Source organism: Electrophorus electricus, chromosome 15 (assembly GCF_041902795.1).
Source record: "Electrophorus electricus isolate QZ-2024a chromosome 15, ASM4190279v1, whole genome shotgun sequence".
Lineage (NCBI taxonomy): Eukaryota > Metazoa > Chordata > Actinopteri > Gymnotiformes > Gymnotidae > Electrophorus > Electrophorus electricus.
The window spans coordinates 14,882,153-14,907,284 of NC_137511.1; the positions used below are offsets into that span (position 1 = coordinate 14,882,153).

Here is a 25,132-nt window from a genome sequence, read left to right on the forward strand (position 1 = left end):
CAGAGGGCGTCTTCTATATGAATATTCTAGGACCATGGAGCAGATGAGACTACAGACATTTTGAATAAGTACTGGGCATGTTTCATAATTTTAATATCAGATCATGAGTAAAGGTTAGGGTATGAGTGGGCTTCTGCCTAGGGTTGGGTATTAGGACAGTCTGAATAGACTGATCCAACAGATCGTAGGCTAGTCTAAGAGTTCCTTAAGTCTGGTAAGACAAATTACATTTGTGGGTGCTCTGTTCTTGGGATCCACTGCTCCTCTGGGAGCAGAGGTGCTAGAATAATTTAGGTTCATTTCAGTGTGAAGTTGAAGAAATGAAAGAATTTGACCTAATATCAGTGCTTCACTGTGAGTTCTGTAATCATCTGCTCAGAACCATTCAGCTACAGTCTTTCAATCTGATTTTGTACAAGAAAATAAATGTATATTTTTGGATGAAAATGTCTCGTTTTTTTGCGATTGGTTTTTAATAACAAAAATGCGCACAAAACATTGTCATATACAATGTATTACAATGTATAAAGTCTGATAGATATAACTAACACTTGTTCTAATATAATTGTGCAAAACATTTTAGAATAATTCACTTACATTTTGCTCTATAAAATAAATGCATCAGAAACAATATATCCAGATCTAAAACTGTTGCCACATTTCTAAGATCTGTTGTATACCTTGCTTCTTTGCTCATTACTTTTCCATTGTTTTACGTTTCCTGAGACTTCTTCTCTCTCTGCCTGCGCTGCTTTACAAAGGCTTGAGCCTCACGCTCACCTTTTCTTGCTTCGAGCAACTTGAGGGTGGTTTCACCTGCAAACACACGAGAGAGCCATGAGGCCTGCAGACTCCGCAGTCACGGGAGTCACAGTAGGGTTTCTCACGTGTAGACCACAGTGAAAAGCCTAATCACAGACACATTTATGCAGCATTAGGGCAGTGGTAAAGGTACTCAAGTAGTAATCAGAAGGTTGCCAGTTCAAGCCCCTCCACTGTCAGGTTGCCACTGTTGTACCCCTGATCAAGGCACTTAACCCCCAATTGTGCAAGTTATGTTCAGTCAGAATTGTAAGTTCTTTCGGATAAAAGCGTTAGGTAAATGTAATATGGCTCTGCATCCTTTGTGTTATTCATTCTTTTGTGTATTTGACAACAACTAGACCGACTGCCGTTATACTAAGAGCACATAATTCAGGATGGACGTGTGTTGTTTATGAAGTAAAATATGTGAAGCATCTTTAGCTTTAAGAGTAACAGAAGATTGTACTGTTTGGTTTGGGGTGCAGCAGCGGAAGGCGGATCTGTGCAGGGGCGGGGTCTGGGGAGGCTCCGCCTCCAGCCACCCCTGGCACGGCCTTCAGGGAGAGGAAGGCTTCTCCTTCAAAGTCATCACTTCCCAGGGTGTCGTGGTCCAGCACTGTCACCATCAGGCATGCTCCTGTTGACTGGCACTGCTCTAATGTTACAAGACTGCCCCCCATAGGGCATGAGTAAAATTACCACTATGAACCAACAATCAGAACATGTAGAAACATAAACTGAGTAGAAACTGAGTAAGACTAGTCATAGACTAAATCTTAAATTCTACTTATGTTGTTTTTGGTTTTTTTTGAGGGGGAGGGAAGGTTGTATGTAACCAAATCAGACTGAATTATTACTTTCATCATGTATGTGCACTCTGTAAAGTAATCGCTATTTTTACATTATGGACCTACTTTTTCCTTTCAAAATAGATCAAATTAGTCATTTTGGCCAATGAATTGTGTTTATTAGACTTAAATTAAAACTGCTGATTAAACTTAAATAGTTTTACTCACAATTCAAAGGATTCCTCAAACAGTGGGTTGAGCTCACAGTTTATGATCTTGGTATAGTGCGGTTCAACTTGTGGGAAGATGTGCTTCGGTTCCAGAGAAATCTGAACAAAGGGATCGCTGGAGCCTGCAGAGAAACAGTTCAGAAATCACACAGCATCACAGCCTTTGGAGCCTTGAGCAGAACCTACCTACGTCATGAAGCAGGTGAGAAATATTTCAAATCCAAATGCATTTGTATTTATTCTGAAACACAGCAGATGACTGACTTCCACTGCTCCTGTTCTGGACATTTTGAGGTAAATTGGACCCAAAACAGGTTTTCCTTCAGTCCAAATGTGGTTATTCTAATTCCACACATCATTGCTAAACTCATACAAAAAGGTTCTTTATTACTTCAGGGGAAGGACCCTACACCACTGTCAAAATATCATCTTTTGCAAAATTGTCCTTGGCATGTCATCATCTTTGGAAGGTCTCGCATGTCACGCCAGGAACACTTGTTACGCCGATGCCTACCATTAGAGTCCAGGGGGATGAGGTTGACGGCGTTCAACACCTCTACACGCAGCTTCTCATCTGAGCGCTTGTAGGAGATGATGAGCGTCACTGCGCCGTACTTCTCGCCGTGACACACTTTCTGTTACAGACATAAATAACCCAAGTGCTCTCACCCGCGTACACGTGACTACAGGCATGCTGGATCCACTAAAAGACACAAACAAGAATATTCACCTGCTCCCAGACTTTCCTCTCAAAAAACTTCTCCATCAGCTGTTTGCAGGTCATGGAGTTCAGCATCAAGTGGTTTTGCAGAGCCTGGAGTGGGAAATATGGACAGATGAAAACAAGACAGGCTATCCAGGCACAAGTAGACATCATATCTGCCAGTAGTGTACAGTGTTTCAAGAAAGTATCTTATTTTAGCAACAATTTTAGCAGTGCTTAAGATTTTTTTGACTGTCTGAACACTGATAATTAGTTCTGACCTTATACTCCTCTGTGTGCAGTGTGTTGAGAGGAAGCCCGTTGCCTTCAGCATGAAAGCACTGCTCCAGACACTACCAAACAGCACATACAAAAATACTCAGTTAATGGCTTAGCAGTTAAAAATGTACAGCGTATACAAGGAATATCAGGAAATATCTGGAAGCTGATTTCTTTTTTTTTTTGCCTGCCTTGTGAGTCAACTGGAGACTAGGTTTCTCAAAATACCGTAGTGTAATTAGACTGAATTCACCTGGTTGGGTCACATGATCAGGTTGAATGACCTGATGTTGGTCAAATGAAGCTAAATGTTTCTCAGAACTCTAAAATCCTGTGGTTCATGTCTGCCCATGTCTGTCTAAAGTGTTGACGTAAAAAAAAAGAAAAACCCATGACATAAACCTGCAACCCTGATGACTAAGATGGGAACAGGTGACATAAGACGGGATAGAGATGTAAGCAGTAGAATCGCCCCCATAGCTCTGGGTCCCCATAGACCTTTTTGTGCTGTGGCAGGTTGTAGTTTAGAAATGGATGCTGCACATTAGCGGTAGACTTGGAGCTCAATTGTGCAGGAAGCTTCCCCTGTAAGAGAAGGGGCGTGTGTAGAGAGAGTGAACCTGCAGTGTGAACTGCAGCCTCTGGAAGTAGATCACACTGCTGTCCTCCTGCTGGGAGACCTGATGCAGTATCTTCACTGAGTTTGTCCACAGCGGAGTCAACAAACTGAGAGAAAGCAAAAAAAAAAGAGGAAAAAAAAAAAAACAGGTGAATACTGTATCATAACTTGACCTCTGACCTCATGGCATCAGGCTTTTGATGACCTTAGAAAGTCTAAAACATTTTGCATTAAAGTGCGGAGTAAAGTCACGCCTGACTTAATATGTGACCATGTGGTTCTCAGACAGGCCAGTTATGGCTGTGATGTGATGTACCGACACCAGAGATCAATATACACTCTAGCCAACACACAATGTCCTTATACAAAAATTATATTGCCAAGCATCTCTGCTGAAAGAGGAAAGGAAAGACACCTGCTGAAGTTCTCCTGTACCAGATTTTCATTCATGTACTTCAGCTCTTTCTCCAGATACTTCATCAGAGGATTCACTGCCTGGTGGGGGAGAGGCAGAGAGATGACTGCAGCTCTGTGAACCAACACGTTTGCTCTGACCATAAGTCTCAGTGGCGTTTCGTGCATACATCCTCCGTGGATCTGGAAGGCAGCCTGTGTCGTGTGGCCATCCCGCGGACGAACGCCTCGATGTCTGTGTGCATCTGGGAAGACGGAGGAGAAACAGGAGCAGTCAGTGCTGGGACACTATGGTGAAAGTATTCTCACACACTCTCTGTGATCAGCTCATCTTGGAGCCCAGTCGATGGAAAATGGTCTCTTGTAAAGGTATTTAGTAACTAGTGTGGATAAGTATAGCGTTTATATCTTTATCTGTTTTTTTAATTATCATTTTAGGAGAGAAAATTAGACATTTTATTCACTAGCAAAGGACTTTAGTAAGATCCTGTTTAAAGCCTCAGATTAATTAGATGATTCTGGATTATATTTTTGACTAACATGTATGGAGTTTTGCTAGGTGATTATCGGCCTTTTTGAATAAGAGCGTTCCCAAATATGAGTGTAAGCACACACACACACACACACACACACACACACACACACACACGGCATTGTTAACATAATTGTTACATAATGCAAGGGACAGACACCAAGTCTAGTGTCCGTCGGCTGTGTTGTCTTGCACAGACTCCCACGGCCGTGATGTCACAGATGTCCGTAAAAGAGTGTTACCTTCTTCCCAAGGGTGTCAACAGCCGAGCGGATCTCACGGTTCAGGACAGCCTGTGTGTGCTGCAGCTGGGACGGAAGTGTGTTCTGGAACTGCGCCTCTCCAATCACATTGCGTGTCCGCTCACGAAGTCCTGCCCAGTTGAGCTGCTGAGGGAGACGGTTCAGCACCGAGTGCAGATGCTCCAGGTCGTTGACCACCACACACAGCTGGAGGCAAAACCAGACTGATCACCTTTCTCCAGAAAACCTGAGAAACTGTAGAGCTAGAAGTAGTTAGTGTAGTGGTGCGTCTGAGTGGAGTCTCTCTCCTTCCGCCTCTTGTCTTGGGCTCACCATGTTGACAGCACTGCCAGGGTCGGAGTTCTCCGAAAGCCTCTGCACCCGAGACTTCAGTAAACGGCAGTATGAGGAAGCAATCTTGCACATATCCTAACAGAGACATCAGAACTCGTATCAGAGTTAAAATGATAAACATGACATTTTATCATATATGATAAAAAAATAAGTAGAAAAAATGTTATTTCTTCCTAGAATACATCTACAAGTTACGTATAAGTTAGAATGTTGGGATTACAATGGCGCTTCTTTTGTAATGCCTTTGTGTGTGTCGTTATCTTCTGATTTGGGGATTTCTTCACGTTTGACTGTATAAAATCCTTAAACTTTAACCACTTTTGGGTCTGCTTAGAGTCATAAGTTGGTATATCGCTCAGTCACAGACTCAGCTGTTAGCCTAAAACACACAGACTTGCGCTTGTCTGCAAGTGCGGCACGCGAGTTTGGTTAGTCAGCCTAGAATAACCGGGAGCCTAGACTGTGTGAAGGTTGGTGAGTGTTAGGCAGGACGCTGGCAGGAGTTCCTAACACCAGCACGCACCTCTGTGAGCTTGACCATGAGCATGAATCCCTCCTCGGAGTCGGGCCAGCCCAGCTGTTCCCACAACTGCCAGAGAGGTTGCAGACATGCGGCCAGGTCCACGGCAGAGGAGCTGTGCTTCACCGCTACTGCCCCCGTCTGGAGAGGCTGCAGCTGCGCACACAGAGGGGGAGAGCCCCTTTTAAATCTCCCACCCACATATCAGTGTCATCTTTATGATCGTTCATTTAACCATGTCGGTCTTCATTTACACATTCACACTGGTCTAAATCTCTCTTAAGAGATGGACCACACGAGAGTCCTGAGGATGGGGAAAGCTCACCTGATCCACCTCCACCGCCTTCTCCACCCGCTCCAGGGTGGTGCTGAACGCTTTATTCAGCCAATAAGGAAGAGCCTCCCGAAAGTCCTCGTGGAAGCTGGTTAACTGCAGGAGTTTCCCTCTATGCAAAACAGGATATGTGGGCAAGACCCCTATATTTCACTTCAGGACATTTCATATGCCAAAACAATAACAGGCCAAATATAAATATATTTTCATATAAGAGAGGTGTCAGGTGTCCAATAAAACCCTTTGCTCCAGACTGATCTCCACTGAAGAGACACAATCATTATTTCATCAATGTACAATTTCACAACATATTAGTTTTTTTATTTTGTTTTGTTTTTTTTACTTTTCCATTACAAGTACAATATACTAACGAATTGGGGAAAATTTTCTAAGTACACAAGCAGCATCTATCTTATGAACTCTAGCACCTCCTTGTGGCCTTAGATAAAGTGTATGGTAATAGTAAATAACACTACAAATCTGCACGCTTATGTTTTTGGTTGAATGTTATGAAGTTGCACCTCTTCTGTAGATACGCTTTGTCTTTGTGGATGGCTTGCAGACTCAGGTACATGGGAAAGAGACTGTTAGCCAGAGACTGATCCATGTGATCCTCTAACTGAGACAGTGTGGCTCGAACTTCTACTGCCAACTGCATACACACCACACGCACACAAACTTGAATCAACAACAGATACTTACTAATAAAAACCACAGATACTGTGTAATGAATGTGATGAGAGTGTATTCTCATCACATAGAAAGATGTTTTAGCCCAACTGAGGGGGCGTTCTCACCAGTGCATCCAACTTCTGGTACACTATTGTAAACACATCTAACTGCACGGCGCTAGGAAGACATAAAGAGAGCAAATTATGAAAATAACAGATTTGAATGGGTGAATTTATGGTCAGTGGTTACTCTCCTACATAGTGAAGTACCTGACAAACACCCTGTTCCAGACATCCTTGTTGAGACGAATGTCCTCCTGCACTTCCCTAATCAAAAGACAGAGGGCACTAACGCTCTCCAGCAGATCCTGTAACAGGTGGACGTCAACATTTAATTAAGTAAATTAAGTCAATTTAATGGAAAATCCAGAAATATTGTTTAGCATTTTACCTTGGTCATTGGCTGATGAAGCCCCTTTTTAATGTTAAACCATTCTTCTGTACCATTCTATTAAAAACAATAACATTCCTATTTAAAATTTTGTAACTTTACAAAATTAACTTATATATAGTTAATTGTACCATTAATTACGTTAATACATTAATTATGTATTAATGACTTCTTAATTAGAATTCATGTGTGTTTGGTTCTCACAATTACAGCATCGATGACCTCATCGTGTAGGTCAAAATTAGCAGGGTTGAGCTTCTGGAAGGCTCGGGTTTTACAGATTTGGACCAGAACTCTACACACACACACACACACACACACACACACACAAAACAAATGCATTTAACTAATTTCAGTCTGCAAATAACACAAGCCTAAGATCTCAGAATCAGTGCCCAGTTGCCTACCTGAGCAGTGTGTGTAGCCGTGGGGTGGTTTGGGGCGTTGGTTGAAATATGTCCCTATATTTAGAGACTAAACACAGACCGTACTTCAGAAAGCCATGCAGAGAGTCTCCTAGCTCTTGTTTCTGTTGGCCAACATACCCACACATGCCAAAAGTTAAACAAAAAATCAAATGAACTGTCACACTTGGAAAATACTGTTGGTATCACTTAACAACACAAGAAATTTTAGAGCAGGTGGAGTGTTTAAACCAGGTTTGTTTATCTCACATATATGCCCTGTTTTAATCCTAGCAGTTTACAGAATGGTGTGAAATTATCAATGTTTCATCAGCTCACAGCAGCAAGCAATACTCATCGCACCCACTAACACACTCTCCCATACTTCAGGGTTAAAACTTAATACCTAAACAATGTGTACCACTTTAGCTTTAGCAGAATGCGATCATGTAGCAAACGTGATGTGACCTCACTTCCGGTACACCTCAAAATGCTACATGGCCCACGTGGGGGAAAAAAGATGATATGTATGAGCACATTTAATATGGACACTTTCTTTCTAAAAAAAAAAGTGGATATTCTGTTCCTACTTTCACATGCGTACTTCTGGAAGACTCAGACCTGCTGGTAAGGGAGCTCCTGTAGGTCCCAGTGGTACTCTATGCTGGTCAGTTGCTGAAACAGCACAGTGGAGTCCACCTCTAGACTCTGATACAGTTTACTGTAGGCCACCCACTTCCTGCACACACACGTACAAACATTCAGACATGTAAACCAGCCATGGATGATGTCCCACTGTGGATCGTACAAGTCTATAACAACATTCTTGTATGTAGGATGCTTGCAAAAACTCATACTACACACACACACACACACACACACACACACACACACATCCTAGATTTCAATCAAGCATTGTTAAAGTTCCACTATTTAAATAGAAGAATGTCCTAGAATATCAGCGGCTCAGGAGGAAACCCACGCTAGGTCTTGCAAAAATGGGGAGATGTCATTCTGGGTGGCATAGTGCTCCAGCAGGGTGGTGCCCTCCCCACAGATCTCGCCCTTCCAGGGCCTGCTGTCCTGTGGGGAGACAAGAACGGACAGATTGCAGGGGAACGAAAATGAACAACGACCGAGGCGCTGCAGCCCAGGTCACACTGGGGAAGGATCAGGAACAGCTGCAGCATATCTGCTGCATATCTCTGCTCTGGCAAAACTAGGCTGACTGAATTAGCTGAAGTCCATGCTCGAGCACTCACCAGTAAAGCTTCAGTAAGCCAGACCAGAACGCCCTTTGAGAAATGCTAGTTTGATGAATGCTAAGAATATAACTGGGCGGGGCGGGGGGGCATTTTACGTGAACCGTGTAATCAGCGGAGCGCCATGGCATCGTCGCTCTCAACACTGCAGGTGTGGAAGGAGGTACGCTGGGGCACGCGCACGCAACATACCTGCTGTTTAGAGATGTGCGCGTGAACAAGCTGCTGCAAGATTCCGCTGTAGTTCACGTAAGGACTTCGGCCCGCGCTCAGAGTTTCGTCTCTCTGCCGACCACAAAAAGTCTTGTGTAAAATGCCTTACTGGGCCATTGCTGTAGTAGTAAACGGCCTGGATCTGCTCGCTCCGTACAGTCGGGCGCACCGAGCCGACTGGCGCCCACCTCTTTGTGGATCAGTTTGAGCTGCAGGTGGCATTTGCCGCGGTCCGGATACGTCTCTGTTTGGGGTCCAAGATTGTACCATCTGTCCTCTGTGCAGTGGAGGTCCTGTCATTCATATTGGCAAAGATATTACATTCGTTTGCCATTGGATGTTTTGTTTTATGAGTAAATTGTCCAGTGCGTCACCTGCAGTCTGAGGACAATATTTCCCAGGAAATCGTCCTGACCCTTCTCCTTTTTTGCGTCCTTTATCATCCTGTAATGGGATGATATTGAATAACAAATCAACAATGTTACTGCCATGTGAATAATGCGCAAGCATGTGTGCGTGCGCGCGCTTGTGTGAAACACAGATAAGTAGGCAGCGTGACCTTTTCAGGCCGTAGAAGTTTGTTCGGAACTCGTCGAGTTTTTGAGCGAGCGAAACCTCTTCGTCTTTATCCCTGTGAAGCAGACAGACAGAAAGCGCCTCATTAAGACCCACCACCCACTTCCTTTCACCGCACTGACTCAGCTAAAATGCTCGCCCACCGTGCAGGGGAAAGGCTTTTACTCACATCATTTCCATGTGGAAATTGGCGCTGGTTATGTTTTCAAACACCCTAATCAACAGAAACAGAAACTGAAACACCGTTTCGCCATCACAAATTATCTCACACACACACACACATATATATATGGCAGTTAGCTGACGCTCTGATCCAAAGCGACTTACAAAACTACTCAGAGAATGTATCCTAGCTGGTACAATCGAGTCCAAGATACCTACTAAGATACTGCTAGACACAGGAGTCAATGCTGATACTTAACAAAATGAGCATATGTTGCTCGCCGTGCCAGTCCCTGATCATCCTCCGGGTTCATCTACTAACATGAGTTGTGTGCTACAGAATATCAGTGACTCCCAACCCCACTGCTTTCCCTGAGCTCCCCATATGCTACACACTTTCAAACACGAACTCATTCAGCTCTGGGCTGCACCTCTGTGCTGTCGATCATATTGGAAAAACGCACAAATGTGCAGTGTCTCTTTTTTTCCAGGCGCACAACTGACAGCCTCCACTCTGAATATTAGTAATGTCACTACCGTTATTTAAATGACACCCAAACCACAGGAAATAGATGACTTACACATTGCAGCACTGTGACCCTTTTTAAACTATGACCCTTTTATGTAACTAGGAGTTGGATTCTTTTCTCAGAGTTTATTTATGATGATGTTTGTTTAAGCCTGGTGATCTTTCTGTGTTCAGATCACAGTGATATAGTTTTGTGCACTGGTGAACATGTCAGCCCATGAGAATCTGCTCTTTCATTTATTTTTACACCCCACAAATCGTCACATTTTGCTAGATTTCTAGCGTCTTTTTTAATTCCGACTTTGAATTTGACGATCGGAATCTACATTATGCTACTCTCTCAAAACCACCACTATACGAAGACAATAACAGGAGTCGGTTTTTCTATACACTTACAGTGTAAAGGTTTCACCCCAGATCGGATTGAGTGTCTGTTTCTTAATATCGGTTTGGAAAATTTCTCCATGCTGGGCCAACTCCTTCACCACAGCTTTCTGTGGTTTGGCCCCTGCGCTGGTGCACGGAGGTTCCTGGCTTTTCTGCAGAATGCTCAGCAGGCAGTAAGGGTCGCTGAAGCCTTCCGAGCAGGAAAGAAGAAACAATTTACCAAGACATCTTATGAAAACGGTTCTGAAAAGGAAGTCTTTCCCTTGTGTTTGTGGTCTAACTTCCTTTTTTTTTTGGCTGGTTATTTGTGGAAGGATAAATATAGGTTTGTTATCAGCATGTTCTATAAAATGACAAGTGGGTGCTCGTTTTAGAACCAGAGGCACTCGTTTTGGGCACAGACAGCAGACATAGCCCCATACCGCTAACATCTTTTCCCAGAATCTCTTTGGCCTCCTTCACTGTGACCTTCAGAGCATAAACTGGCCGCTGTAAACGGTAAAAGGCCAAAGTGAGAAAAGCCATCATTCCCCTCGACCCAGCTTAGATAAGTGAATTAGGAGAAGTGCCAGTCAGCGGATTCACCTCTGCGTGCTTCACTTTGTCGTACAGGCTCTCGTGCTCAGCATCCGTCATGCCAAATGCCTTTAAAAACAGAGACCTTTTGTGTGCATTAGTATTTAGGTACAATAACATCACAATAACATTTTAAAGTATAAAATGAAGTCTACTTTTTTACAAGGACTTTAATGTGGTGTGCTGAAAAATTCCAGTGTTGTGGATGGTTGTCTATAAGGCGTGTGATACTGTATGTTGTGGACGGTTGTCTATAAGGCATGTGATACTGTATGTTGTGGACGGTTGTCTATAAGGCGTGTGATACTGTATGTTGTGGACGGTTGTCTATAAGGCGTGTGATACTGTGTTCCCACCTCTTTGATATAGTCCAGTAGCTGACTGCTACTGTACTCCATTTTGCTTGTTGTTTTGCCCAGTCTGTGCTCGATGGTGTACAGGAGCTCCTTGTATAAAGGCTTGAGCTGCAGGCAATTCCAGGTTGTATTAATTCGTTATTGAATTCATCTATGGAGGTTAAGTGTAAATACTATACAATACATCTTAAATGTTGAGAGGGAAATTGGCTGGGCACATCGGAGTTGAATGTACATTTGACTTAATTGCATAATTGCTAACGTCCTCGTTTAAATGTAGCATACGCAAGTGAAATGAGTTTAGTACATCTCAAATGAGTCAAACCAATCGTTTCCTGTAAACCAGATATAAGAAATGTGGCGTGGGCAGTGCAGAGAAAGCAGTTCTCTGAGAGAGTGCTCGCCTGGTCTTTATGTCTCCTCTCCCTCTCCTCTGGGTTCTCAGGGTCCTTGAAATCCTGCAGTGACATGACAGTACAGTTGGTCTGCATAATGCTTCTAGTGCATCCCCCACTTCTTTAAGATGATCGGCTAGTTCAAGAAGGCTTCCAGTATTCTATTCTATTCTATTCTATTCTATTCTATTCTATTCTATTCTATTCTACTCTATTCTTTCGCAGTATTCTAGTTGAACTGTATCTTTGACTCTAACCTGCTGCACTGGCTTAGATGCATTCTATGGCAAAGCACTTTTGTAAGTCGCACTGGATAAAAGAGTCTGCTAAATGCAGAAAATATAAATGCAAATGTAAAATGTTTCCTGGCCACTTATCAGGTATACATTGCAGGGGGAGCTCAACTCTGGATTTGACATGTGGAAACATCAGGACAAATAACTCTTTACCTTTCTGTCTTTCTGTCTCCTCGTGGTGCCCAACTTCCGTGCAGGAGACCCCTGATAGGCACACACACAGGAAATGCATTTTGATTCAACTCAGTGATCAGCATGCACCATGCTAGCATAGCACTGCATCTCCACAGTAATCCTGAAAGCACTAGTGACCCAAAAACATCTCAGTGATCTGTTACACAAGTTTAAGTACACTAAAACATGATAGACTATTCCTGTAGGAACATGTGAATGAGGTGAGGTGAGGTGGACAGTGTTCTGTCCAGAGGAACACAGCACCTGTCTCGTCCTGCCCCGGGGAGACCCTGGTCCTGATGGCAAGGACTGCATGGTCAGAAACAGTAGAAAAAATTATTCCTTTATTAATAATTATTGATAATTATCCATTATTTAAATATTCTGGCATTTTGGAGACTGGACATGGAACAATATAATGTGCCTAATGTTAGAGAACTAATATGAGTTCTAAAATTAGAGAACTAATATGATTAATTAACAAATGAATGAATAAATAGTATTTGTCTTCAAGGCAATTCACTGAGACAAGAAAACTTCAATTCAGTTCAGTTAAATAAAGGTTTAACAAGACTGAGGTTAATTAAACTTCTTATTTTAACATCCTGAAACTTGTGGTCATCATAATAACGCTCTGACTGATATGGCAGTTCTACATCACAAATACCAAGCCTATGCACATGAGTGAGCAATAATGTGGTCATATATCCTAGAGTTCCCCAAAATGTTTCCTTATTGCTTACACTGGGGGAACTTTGTAACGATGTCTACTGTCAGGGGTTTTATTTCACTTTCAGAATCTAGCCTCTGAAGCACTCAGATGTAAGCCAGTTCCACCCCTTAACAACTCTACACCTTTGCTGCACCACAGCAAACAATCTCCAGTTACGGTGTGACGTAGCTGGAAATAAGACTGCACTTACCACCATAAGTGGTAAGTGGTAAGTGGTAATGCTAAAAAAAAAACCCCTGTGTTTTCCTGAACCCAAACTACACTATCTATACACCTACTTTCAAATGCGGGCTAGAGAGTAATACGAGAGATCTAATTTTGTTCCTATTTAATTAAACAGTATTAAACTGAGTTGGAGGAATCAGCAAAAGGCCACAACACATCCACCCTCTCATGCGTGGCGAACAAAGCATCATTAAGCATCGAGACCCACACAAACCGGTCATGAAGCTTTCAGGCACTTGCCTCTTGTGGTGGAACGAGCAGTCTGTCTGTGGTCGTTCCATCCTGGACCGGGACCATGCTGTCGGCCGGTGCCGCGAGGCTTGCGCTGTCTTCCCTATAACACTGATGGTCCGAGCCCTCTAGAGGAGTTCTTCTCCACTGCCAAACATTCAGTCAAGCCAAATGTGCAAACAGCACATACATTAAACAAATCCACTCAAATGAAAAGGGGCTCAGCAAAACATTCAGCTTAAACCTGCAAAGATGTCGTACATCTTCAGGGGTGAGACTTTAAGCATGTTGCGGAAGTTACCATTTCCTGTTTAAGGTTGGTCCTCTTACTCATAACTGTTTCTTCATCAGGTTCTTAGAGCAGAGACTGTTATCTGACTGCCTCTCTGCGCTCTCTCTCGCTCTCTCTCTCTCTCTCTCTCTCTCTCTCTCTCTCTCTCTCTCTCTCTCTCTCTCTCTCTCTCTATACATCTTCCTTCCTCTCTCACCGCATGCTGGCCCTCTCTCTGCTCTGTCACTCCTGAAGTTCTTCAGGTTCATGGCAGAACTGCAAACAGCTTTGTATCTCTGACTTCATGAACATATCACACTGTTGAATATGTCATCTCACTGGGTAATATGCAGAGCTGCTAGATCAGCTTTGGTAATAAAAGAAACCTCTAAATGAATAACCCAGTCTATTTGCATCGGATGAATGTTAGAAACAATTACTTGTGTTATGTACTGTTAGGAGCCACCCAGATCAGGTAGGCTTACGCAGAGATAAGACAATCTCCAAAACGTTTCCCCCCCTTTTGTATATGGTATATTCAAAACATAACAAAGATTATACTACTTTTATAGCTGTTTGTGATTGTATTAAAAGTGAGAAGAATGAGTAGGATCTATTTTTTATTTGTGCAGGTAAAGAGGACCAGTTTGGGTACTTATGCAACCCTTCTTCCCACAGCGTTTAAATGACTGCTATATCATGTATTTTTCCCTGCACTCCTATCCTTTCCGCCATCTGCAGTCACAATAGCCCCACTTTCACTAGCTTTACGTTTTAGCGCCACTGTGCGGCCAGTCATGGAATTGCATATGGGACATTGTTTATAGATAGCTGGATAGCTATTTTATTCTGGCAACCTCCAAGCTAACTAGCCATCTATCTGAGACAGGGACAAAGTAATGTTAGTTAGGTGGCTAACTAATTAACTTGTCGAGTTAATTAGCCTAGCTAACGCCCCTAGAGATGTGATACGGTCAACTGTTGGCTAGCCAGTTAATGTTAAGTTTCTATCGACATTCATTGCCCTAATAATTAGTTTTACCTTCTAAAGGTTATTTTTGACAGGAGGATACCTAGAAGCTAAGTGTACTAAGCGTTTATATATGCGCCGCTGGTGTAGTGGTATCATGCAAGATTCCCATTCTTGCGACCCGGGTTCGATTCCCGGGCGGCGCACAGTTTTTTGGGCTATCAAGATATCAAAACGTACTTTATGTTAACAAAAACTGTAGCATATAATTAGATTGCACGAACATGGTTCTAGTACAGTTCATCTAAACCAAAAATGCAAGAGAAATCTTCCTAGACTGTTAAAAGTAAAGTGCGCCGCGTCTGTTGTCGCTTAGCAACGCACTGAACAGTCTCCGCCGAGCACGTGAAGTGCAGAAGTGGCGAAAAATATTTACACAGAGAAATCGAAAAAATATAAAATATTTACGTGTCATATCGAGATGCATAGGCTGGCCAGAGAGAGGAGCGAGTGGAGCGTTGACGGTACAGCGCGGTTTAGCTGTAAAAAAGAAAACGACGAGTTCAACGTGTGCGGGGGTTGCAAATCATGTCTCTTCCCTACCCAGCTGTACGATTCAACAGAGTGGCTGCTTAGAGCTGACGAGTCATTCAAACGAAGGTTCCTCGCTGGGATCCTAGTGCGCTGTCAGAGTGTGGAAATTCTGGAAAATATCCTAAATGTTTTGCAGGGCACGCTGGGCAAAGATTTCACGTACGCCAGGAGCCACGTTAAAGCTAGCATCCCGGAGGACCCGGGTAGCTTCGACTCGGATGGGACACTCGATCCGGATCTACTCAGAGTGAGCGTGAGGAAGACCTGGGACTGGTTTAGGAACAGCCCGCCCTGGACGAAATCTAGATATTTAATGCGAATCTTGTCCCTGTGTGACACTGAACTTGTGCGTATGTTGGGGAATCTAATTCGCGTACTCATAGCGAGAGAGAGACGGAAGTTCCTACAGATCAGCACAGGTAAAGGGAACCAGGGGCCAGTCTCATATGCAAAACATTTCGGCCTGTTGCTTTTGTGCGATGGAATTAACTTTGGGTAAAAAGTCCCCTAACACAAACTTTGGATACACTGTTAGTGATTCAGTAATGCAAGACAGTCATGTGTTCACAGCTTCAGTGCGTCCTGATCTTGAATCAAATTACTCCTTCCGGACCTTCTGGTACCTCTACAAACATGTCTCTTTTACTCGCGAAATTCAAGATCACCGAGCCAGAAGAGATTGTTCCCGTTTCCCCGAGGATGAACATTTGACCTTACGCACCTGAATAACATGAATATCACATATTTTCAACCCAAACATGCATGTTTTTTTGTCTTTTTAGGTATAGTGTATTTCTATTATACTAACAGAACTGTGAATATAGTATGTCATCGTTCACTGCACAAGATTTTATTTCACAGCAAAGAAAGACTACTGGACTGAGCTGAAGAAGGAGACCGTCGGGAGTCCGAAGAGGAAAAGCAGCGATGCGGACTCTGTCAGCTCCGAGGATCCCGCCCTAATGGTGGTTCCAGGGTCCGCCAAATCCATGTCAGGGGTGAGCCTTCACCGAGACTTCATTCGAGGACTTCCCGTCAATATCGCCAAGAGCATTTTAGGTGAGAAGGGAGATATTATTCCAGATGGTACAGAGAAAACTGTTAACCCCTTACACTCTACAGATCAAGTCATGGGTACAGATTCTCATCCTTCACTTTCTATACCACACACCATTCACATTAGTTTCAATATAGTTACAGAATAATTCACAATAGATACTGATTAATATATTAATCAAGTAATCAGAGTTTAAGGTTAAACGGTTCACTTGCATGAATAGCTGTGCTTTTTCTCATTGCTGTTAAAATGGTCTGGTTGTGCCCTTTAGTTTAGTAACTCAGTAAATAACTACAGTGTAATGTGAGCACAATGCCCCCCATTTCCCCCCTTGTCCTCGCTCAAAAGGTACTCGATATGCACTGTGACCTTTTGCCCCTCAACATGCGTCTGCGCTCGTATAGGCAGGTTTGCCAGGTCTGGCCATGTCGATGAGTATGTGCTCACACCATGATCTAGCCCTGAAACACCTTTATTAACTTCACAAGCTATAATTCAACAACTTTAAACAAACAAACAAAAACAGCTAGCTAAATGTCATGAACATGACATACTGACATATGTGAGACAGACAGATGAGTGATAGACATATGTGAGACAGAAATGGCTGAGACCCTGAAACCCAAAACCCTGCGCTCAGCAAAATGATACTGTGTTCTTTAATCCCAAATGTGTTACTACAGATGGTATTATTTTATTGCCTTTAAACTACTAGCATTTTGGTTTATTTTGGAATGAATGCACTTTTGGAATGCTAGTATGTAACCACAGTGGTAATCATGGAGAACCAGAACAATATCCTGAGGATGGAGTTCTTTTTCCATGAAAACAGGGTCCTTTATTCATTATATTAATATGAATGTGTAAAGTGGCAGCAAAGGTTTTTATTGTACATATATGGTTAAGACGAGAGACCAGGATACCAGTATGTGGCTATTCAAGTCAATGGGTTGAAAGGTGTTCGGTACAATTCCTGTCTGATTAAGTGGGTTTTCTGTTTCTTCCTTCTAGATAAACAGACCTAAAACAAAATTGATTTTCGTAAGCCGACTCATCAGAAAATACTCACTCTAATGACAAAAAGGGACACACAATCACTAATGTTTAGTGAAAAAAAACAGAGATTCCAATGATATGAATGGCTAATGCTTCCTCTTATCTGTATAAAGGGGCAACGATGTGACCCCCTAAATCCACCCCCCTTATCACATCATGTCACAGGCTCTCTGGTGTCACTCACAACCGTCTGTCTGTGAGTTTGTGTTCTCTCCCTCAGGCCTGTTGGATAAGCCCAGTCTACAGAGATGTAGGCAGGTGTCACAGCACTGGCAGTACCTAACAGAGGAGATCCTATCAGAGCTCAGTGTGAAGAAGATGGTGGAAGACCAGGCTATGGTGTTGCAGGTTAATTAATGACTTCATTTTCACATATTTTTTGTTTGTTAATACGATTCGTCAGATATAAGTGTTATCTATCTGTGTGTCTGTCCGGCTGTCGCTGGCTGTCTGTCCATCCTTAATATTCTGTGTCCTCTGACAGGGCAGCTCCTGCTCTGGAGTGAACCCTGCCTATGCCCAGATTCGTGAGGTTCCAGTGCCGTTCAGAGAAGAGGACGATCACATCCACCCTAACAAAATCTCCCCTAAATATAAGAAGGTAATTAATGTAATTAACAAAGTCTTCTTATTTTCAGATAAATGACGATATCAGATAAGCCACGGATTTTTGGGCAGCATAACTCCAATTAGAGTGAGAGAAGGAAGCTGCAGTCTCTGTGGGCGCTGTGTTGGCCCGCTCAAAGGTCTGGCTGTGTATTTTTACAGGATATCAGGGGCTTGGAGTCAGTCTATGTGGGTGTTAAAACCAAGGCAGTGGAAATGGACGAGCGTAATGTATACTGCGGTGCTTTCAACATCCTGGTATTGCTGGACAGGTACCACAGAAGCCGTCAAGCCCCATTTCATTATAAAGTTTAATGATGGTCAGGTCGTTTTAAATAAACCATACTGATGACACATGAAAAGAATAATTATAGGTTTAATTCAAAAGTATCTATTAGTACTGTAACAGTGAGGTTTTGATGATCAACATTATGCCCACTAAAACAAACATGTTTCTTCTCATAGTTAGGCCTGGCTCCTAGAGTGCAGTAACTGTCCTGATCTGGGATGTAACCTGATCCCAGATCAGAACACTTACTGCACTCATTTTAAACCCTGTTTACAACTGTTGGAACAGATCTGACCCTGGGTCATTTGTTCTTCAGTGAATGGATATAGGCTGTAGTGTTTTACTGTTGCTCCTGCCCTCTGCTTGCAGGGAGGACCCCGGCAGGGTGGTCCACTATGACGGAGGCCGGGTGGCAGCGCTGGGCTCCAGGGACCGTGCGGTGCGTCTGCTGGACGTCCCACTGCTGAAGGAGGCGCCGCTGATGATGACAGGCCACGCGGGCAGCGTGCGAGCGGTGCTGGTCTGCGAGGAGAGGGCTCTGGTCATCAGCGCCAGCTATGACCTCACCATCAGGTTAGACCACTGCAGCCACACTCCAGCTGCACAGAGTCAGTGTGTCTCACCATGGACACTCAGTCTAATCAGTAAGCTGCGGTTTGCTTCGCCACTTGCCTGTGCAATACACGGCAAACACAAGATGCGGTATACATCAGACTCAGTCTGAGGTTAACTCTGTGCCAAGGCCTTGCTGACTTGCTGACTTACTAATGTTTTGCAAAACATTCCCCTCGTGCACGGCAGGTATAAACATAAGGGCTAGATGTGTTTTCTTTAAATATTTGAGAGGCTTCGCAAGCTACTAAATGGCCTTGACCTCTTTGGAAGGTGCTGGAACCTGAACACAGGCGCTTGCACCATGCTCTTCACTGGACACACGGGCACCATTAACTGTCTGGACCTGCACGGACACATTCTGGTCTCCGGTGCCAGAGACTGTAAGGTCAAAGGTAACGCATTCGGTTCTGAGCCTGCATTCCATATTTATTAATCTGGGAATCAGGATTCCTAAAAACATAAGTAAGCATTGTCGGTAAGCTCTGTAAGCTTGTTGAAATGTAATACCATGAAACAGTGATCCCTGTGTGTTAATGGACTTTATTACTTTTCCACTTTCATTGTCAAAAAGCAAACATTTTCAAGAATTTGTACACATTTCCAAATGTTGTAAAGCTCATGTGCCTTTTCCACAGCAACGATTTCTCTAACGGTGAGGCAGAAGCACACGCAGAGAAGAGCGAGATTTGTTATGGGCAAATCCAGAATCATAATCGTTGGAACAGTCCAGGGTCATAGAACCAAAATGTACAGCACGGGAATATATGATTAAACTAAATGAAACAAAACATGATGAAAGGGGAAGCAGGCTATAACAAACACACAAGCAACGACAAGAACAAATAACTAAGACTAGCGATAACAGACAGGCAGCCAAAGGCTAGAACACAATGACCAGCAGAACAAACGCAACAAGACAGGGTTTAAATATACGAACTAATAACAGTTAACAAGACACAGGTGCTACAAATAAATGGGCGGGGAAAATGAAACACGGAAACACGAGGCAGGGTAACCGTGACAACGAAGACTAGGGAGTGGCCAATCATAACAATTTCTTTCACGTGCTGTGCCGTGATGTGATGTGATGTGATGTGTTCACTGTGCTGTGCTGTGCTGTGCCAGTGTGGAGTCTGCTGAATGGCCAGTGCTTGAAGAGACTGAGGTTCAGACACCATAAGTCTGTGCAGTGTGTGAAGATCCACACGCCGGTGGTGCTCAGCGGCTGTGAGGGAGGCCTGATCAAGATGTGGGACACAGAGACAGCTGCTTTGCTAAAGGTGCGAACACAAAGGACAAAGCACAAACGAGGGCAGGCGGAAGAGAATTCTCAGTCCTAACATGCACCAGCTTGGAAACGTACATTAGTGCAGGTTAGAAACGTTTCGGATTGATAAGGCTGACCAATATTAATCATCTTCAAGGGGCTGCTCTGCAGGTAACGGAAATGCTGGCTAATCGTATTTAAATACATTTCTTGCTATACATCACATAAATACCTACATCCTAACATTTGAGCAGTTCAGTGATATAACACAGAATAGGTACTATCCACTTTCAGAATGTAGTTCCAAATATATATCTACAAAGCTACAAAATATGTGAACTACAGAGATGAGTTTTTCACAGCTGTTACCAGTAGATGTAAGCCCTTATGGTTTGGGTGTGTGGGTGTGGACGTCTCTCTCTCTAGGTCATGGATGGTCACCAGGGTTCTGTGAGGTGCCTGTTCTTTGACCAGTGGCATATCTTGTCAGGGGGCTCAGATGGACAGGTCCTCGCCTGGAGTACCAACAGTGCCTTTAAAAAGTCCCTTATGACCTTTCCTCATCCAAGGTCAGCGCAGCAGTGCGCAGTCTATCTGGCCTTTTTAAATGGTCAAAACCTCCGCTGCTCAGATGAGAAGTGTATTCGATGAAAATATATATACTGACCCATACTCTGATGGTTATAACCATTATACATCTCTATACGTCTTTCTTATGACTCTTTTGGTTTTCTGTAGGGAAGTGCCAACGCTGTCTTTCCACTTCCTGCGAGTCATCACTGGTTGTGCGGATGGAAAGATCCGAATCTTTAACTTCCTCGGTGGAGACTGCCTTAGAGTCATCAAAATTAGCACCCGCCAGAGCACTGTTCTCTCTCTACATACACATCACAACAAGTTAGTTAGAATAATGAGGATGTCTCCCATACACAAACACAGAAAAATGATCAAATGATCACGTCTCCAAATACATACACACAGAAAAATGAGCACATGATCACATCTACCATACATACACAAAAATGATGACATGCGCAAACAAAGCCTTCAGATCTTTTTTTTTTTTTCATATAGTACCACTTCACAAACCACTTCCAACCATGCAGATAACACAGCAGCATAACACAGCAGCATAACACAGCAGCATAACACAGCAGCATAACACAGCAGCATAACACAGCAGCACAACACAGCAGCACAACACAGCAGCACAACACAGCAGCACAACACAGCAGCATAACACAGCAGCATAACACAGCAGCATAACACAGCAGCATAACACAGCAGCACAACACAGCAGCATAACACAGCAGCATAACACAGCAGCACAACACAGCAGCACAACACAGCAGCACAACACCTCCACCAGCCCATTTTTTCAGCATGGTCTTATTGCTACTATGAGCATTAACATTCGTCATCCCTGTCGCACACTGTCTTTCTGTCCATCCTGTCTCTCTCCCTCTTCATCTCTCTCCCCCTCCCTGTCTCTCTCTCTCTTTCTCTCTCTCTCTCTCTCTCTCTCTCTCTCTTTGTTTCTGTCGCTCTGTGTCTCAGCATCCTGGTGAATAGCAGCAGTCGTGTTCTGCTGCTGCAGTTCGCTCAGGAGCGCTGGGACTATGCGGCAGAGCCGATGAGGACGCTGGGTGGTGCGGGCATCTGCGCTCCACCCCGCGACCACAGCATGGCCTCATCTGGTTGGAAGGTCTCCAGACAGAGCAGAGGTACAAGGCTGGCTCCCTCCCACCACACCCGGAGCTGCTCAGCTGCCGGCATGCAGCAGCAGGCACATGGTGGGTACCAGCCTAACTGCTGGCTTTATCAGACAGTTCTCTGTTTTAACTGCTGGCTTTATCAGACAGTTCTCTGTTTTAACTGCTGGCTTTATCAGACAGTTCTCTGTTTTAACTGCTGGCTTTATCAGACAGTTCTGTGCCTAACTGCTGGCTTTATCAGACAGTTCTGTGCCTAACTGCTGGCTTTAGCAGACAGTTCTGTGCCTAACTGCTGGCTTTAGCAGACAGTTCTGTGCCTAACTGCTGGTTTTATCAGACAGTTCTCTGTTTTAACTGCTGGCTTTATCAGACAGTTCTCTGTTTTAACTGCTGGCTTTATCAGACAGTTCTGTGCCTAACTGCTGGCTTTAGCAGACAGTCCAGTGCCTAACTGCTGGTTTTATCAGACAGTTCTCTGTTTTAACTGCTGGCTTTATCAGACAGTTCTCTGTTTTAACTGCTGGCTTTATCAGACAGTTCTCTGTATAACTGCTGGCTTTATCAGACAGTTCTCTGTATAACTGCTGGCTTTATCAGACAGTTCTCTGTATAACTGCTGGCTTTATCAGACAGTTCTCTGTATAACTGCTGGCTTTATCAGACAGTTCTCTGTATAACTGCTGGCTTTATCAGACAGTTCTGTGCCTAACTGCTGGCTTTAGCAGACAGTTCTGTGCCTAACTGCTGGTTTTAGCAGACAGTTCTCTGTTTTAACTGCTGGCTTTATCAGACAGTTCTGTGCCTAACTGCTGGTTTTATCAGACAGTTCTCTGTTTTAACTGCTGGCTTTATCAGACAGTTCTGTGCCTAACTGCTGGCTTTATCAGACAGTTCTCTGCCTAACTGCTGGCTTTATCAGACAGTTCTCTGCCTAACTGCTGGCTTTATCAGACAGTTCTCTGCCTAACTGCTGGCTTTATCAGACAGTTCTCTGCCTAACTGCTGGCTTTATCAGACAGTTCTCTGCCTAACTGCTGGCTTTATCAGACAGTTCTCTGTATAACTGCTGGCTTTATCAGACAGTTCTGTGTGCTATTATTTTGTTTCAGTCAGCCTAGTCATATAGATGACATGAAGAGTATATATAAATCTGTTACCTTTGGCATTAGGTTGTGAGAACACTGTATCAATATGATAAAGGCGACATGAGTCATATTTCCAAATGTGTATGGAACACAGAGAATTAGCCAGTCTTCTGCAAAATGTGAAGGTCTGGATTTTCAGAGTAGTGCTGTACTAGTCCAAGTTTTAGTCTTAGGCTTTAGTCATTTTTTTGTGCAGTATGCAACTGTTGTAGCTCAGCGGTTAAGGTAATCAGAAGGTTGCTGGTTCAAGATCCACCACTGCCAAGTTGCCACTGTTGGGCCCCTGAGCAAGACTCTTAATCCTCAATTGCTCAAGTTGTACTCACTTTTATCCAAAGCAACTTACAATTATGAGTATCAGCTAATTTCCATAAATGTAAATGTAGTGCATACACTGCCCAGCCTGCGTGAGGCTTCAGTATTAATCCCACCATGCACTCAGCTGTTCAGTGGGGGTTACTGTGGCTGGCTGTGTGGACAGAGCTTCAGATGCACCTCTGCAGCAGGGCCAGTGCAGATGGAGCCCAGCTGCCAGTCTCCCCTGGCAGTGCGTGTAGCCTGGATGCCCACATCCTCACGAGCCCTGCCTTGGACTTGGGTGATTTGCTTAGAGACCTGAAAGTATTACTATGGTGAAGACTTATAATATTTGCACAATTTTTCTCTTGAAAAAACCCAAATGAAATTGAACACTCAGCAAATTGCCTAGTGTCCACTTTTGCTTTTTCCATTTTGCAGTCTTCACATCCTTTCCTTAAAAAGCTTAGAATTGTTAAATCATGTCAAGTAGACTTGCTTATGTGCAGCTTCTAAACAGGATCCGAACTGTTACTTTCAGATAGTTTCAGCCAGACAGCTTTTACTTTAAAGTAAATGAACTTCTAAATGCTGACATCGCTAACAACAAATGATGCCGTTTTTTTTTTCTAATGAAATCATGCCGTGTGAGTCGAAACACCGTGCAGAAGGATCTGTTGCACCTGCACTGTATTTCACAGAAAATCCCCCTGTGACCTCAGAGCGTGTGATGACCCTGAGCGAGAGGGCAATCCGAGAGCGTGTGAGAAAGAGAGGCCTCCATCACCCTGTGACCCCTGCCCAGGTGATCCTAAAGGTCAGCAGTCCAACCCAGCAGCCACACAGCTGTGACCTGGCCTCCTCCGTCATGAAGCTCAACGCTAGGGCACAGGACGCCTTGGGGCCCCTTTCGCTTGACCCAGACAGGCAGCAGCAAACTGGAGGCTCCTCTACTCCACCCCGCAAGACCCCCGCTCAGCCCCGTCCAGCCCCCAGGCCGTCCAAGGCCTACTTCGAAGGTATGGTTAAAATCTACACGCCATTCAGAACCCACACGGTTGACCTCGCCCTCCGGCATTCCCTGCACTCCGGACAGATCCACTCCAGTGTCCCGTCCCCGAAGCTCTTCCGGCCCCGGTCTGGACGGGTCGGCGCAATCACCCCCACAGCCGAAGAAGACAGCCGGACCCTTCGGCCAACGTTCACGAGGAGCGCCGGGAAACACCCGGACCACCGTGTGGAGACGTCGGGGATTAAGCCCACAAAAACTCGCAACACTCTGGATCCCTTCAGAGAACGTGGAGGCTTTCAGCTGAGGACTGACACAGAGGTGGAGGAGCTCACCCAAGCTCAACTGCAAGCCGATCTGTGTCACTCCACCCCACACCCCGCAGACGTGAGAGACGGCATGGGACGGCTTGGAAAATGAAAATCAGAAGTGTGTCAGCTCACGATTACACCAAAGAGGAGCAGGTGTATGCCCCAGAGCTGGGAGGGCACACGTATGTTTGACACATGCACCAGACAGTGTACAGTGCCCTACACCAGCAATGCTCCGCCCTAGACCATGTGCAAGCAAATACATTCAAATATATTTTAAAATGTTTAAATATTCTTTATTCTTCTGTACTTATCACGAGCATATCATGAACCATCGACTGATTTCAGACATTCCTTTAACCCGTCTTGTATGTAACAATTTGAGGCACACCAGTAGTGTCACTATATTATGTATGGATCCCCTATAATGCACAGCACACCTGTGTGAATTAAAATATTCTGTAAGACTG

The 25,132-nt window shown here is 44.0% G+C and overlaps 2 protein-coding genes and 1 non-coding gene across 9 annotated transcripts; 2 read left to right on the top strand and 1 right to left on the bottom strand.

Annotated features, from left to right (window-relative positions):
• Positions 1–449: 449 nt before the first annotated feature.
• unc13d (unc-13 homolog D (C. elegans)) lies at positions 450–15,308 on the bottom strand. 7 transcript variants are annotated; one of them, XM_081697384.1, is made up of 35 exons: positions 15,170–15,308; positions 13,470–13,607; positions 12,536–12,580; positions 12,251–12,301; positions 11,811–11,864; positions 11,407–11,514; positions 11,060–11,119; positions 10,897–10,963; positions 10,484–10,664; positions 9,566–9,610; positions 9,380–9,451; positions 9,195–9,264; positions 9,009–9,113; positions 8,800–8,892; positions 8,328–8,428; positions 7,967–8,084; positions 7,349–7,470; positions 7,146–7,236; positions 6,942–6,998; positions 6,761–6,858; positions 6,617–6,668; positions 6,341–6,471; positions 5,811–5,931; positions 5,489–5,641; positions 4,945–5,040; positions 4,612–4,818; positions 4,008–4,082; positions 3,839–3,918; positions 3,425–3,530; positions 2,807–2,878; positions 2,553–2,636; positions 2,337–2,457; positions 1,821–1,944; positions 1,271–1,473; positions 450–816 (listed from the first exon to the last, which is right to left on the bottom strand). In XM_081697384.1, the coding sequence occupies exons 2-35, from the start codon at positions 13,524–13,526 to the stop codon at positions 713–715; spliced, it is 3,324 nt and encodes a 1,107-aa protein (XP_081553510.1). In that variant the 5' UTR covers positions 13,527–13,607; positions 15,170–15,308; the 3' UTR covers positions 450–712. The 7 variants fall into 7 exon arrangements, 6 of the variants coding, with proteins under 6 accessions (XP_081553510.1, XP_081553513.1, XP_026879054.3 ...); XM_081697387.1 differs by having other exon boundaries at positions 11,060–11,135; XM_027023253.3 differs by lacking the exon at positions 15,170–15,308 and adding an exon at positions 13,762–13,907.
• Positions 14,837–14,907, top strand: trnag-ccc (transfer RNA glycine (anticodon CCC)). The gene has a single exon. It is a non-coding gene; the product is annotated as a tRNA-Gly (tRNA).
• Positions 15,183–25,132, top strand: fbxw10 (F-box and WD repeat domain containing 10). The gene is given in 13 exon segments (XM_081697388.1): positions 15,183–15,714; positions 16,157–16,354; positions 17,629–17,756; positions 17,893–18,009; positions 18,177–18,286; positions 18,673–18,876; positions 19,189–19,310; positions 20,044–20,198; positions 20,612–20,754; positions 20,924–21,082; positions 21,743–21,978; positions 24,065–24,736; positions 24,739–25,132. Coding segments are annotated over 13 exon segments (2,892 nt in total). The 3' UTR covers positions 24,855–25,132.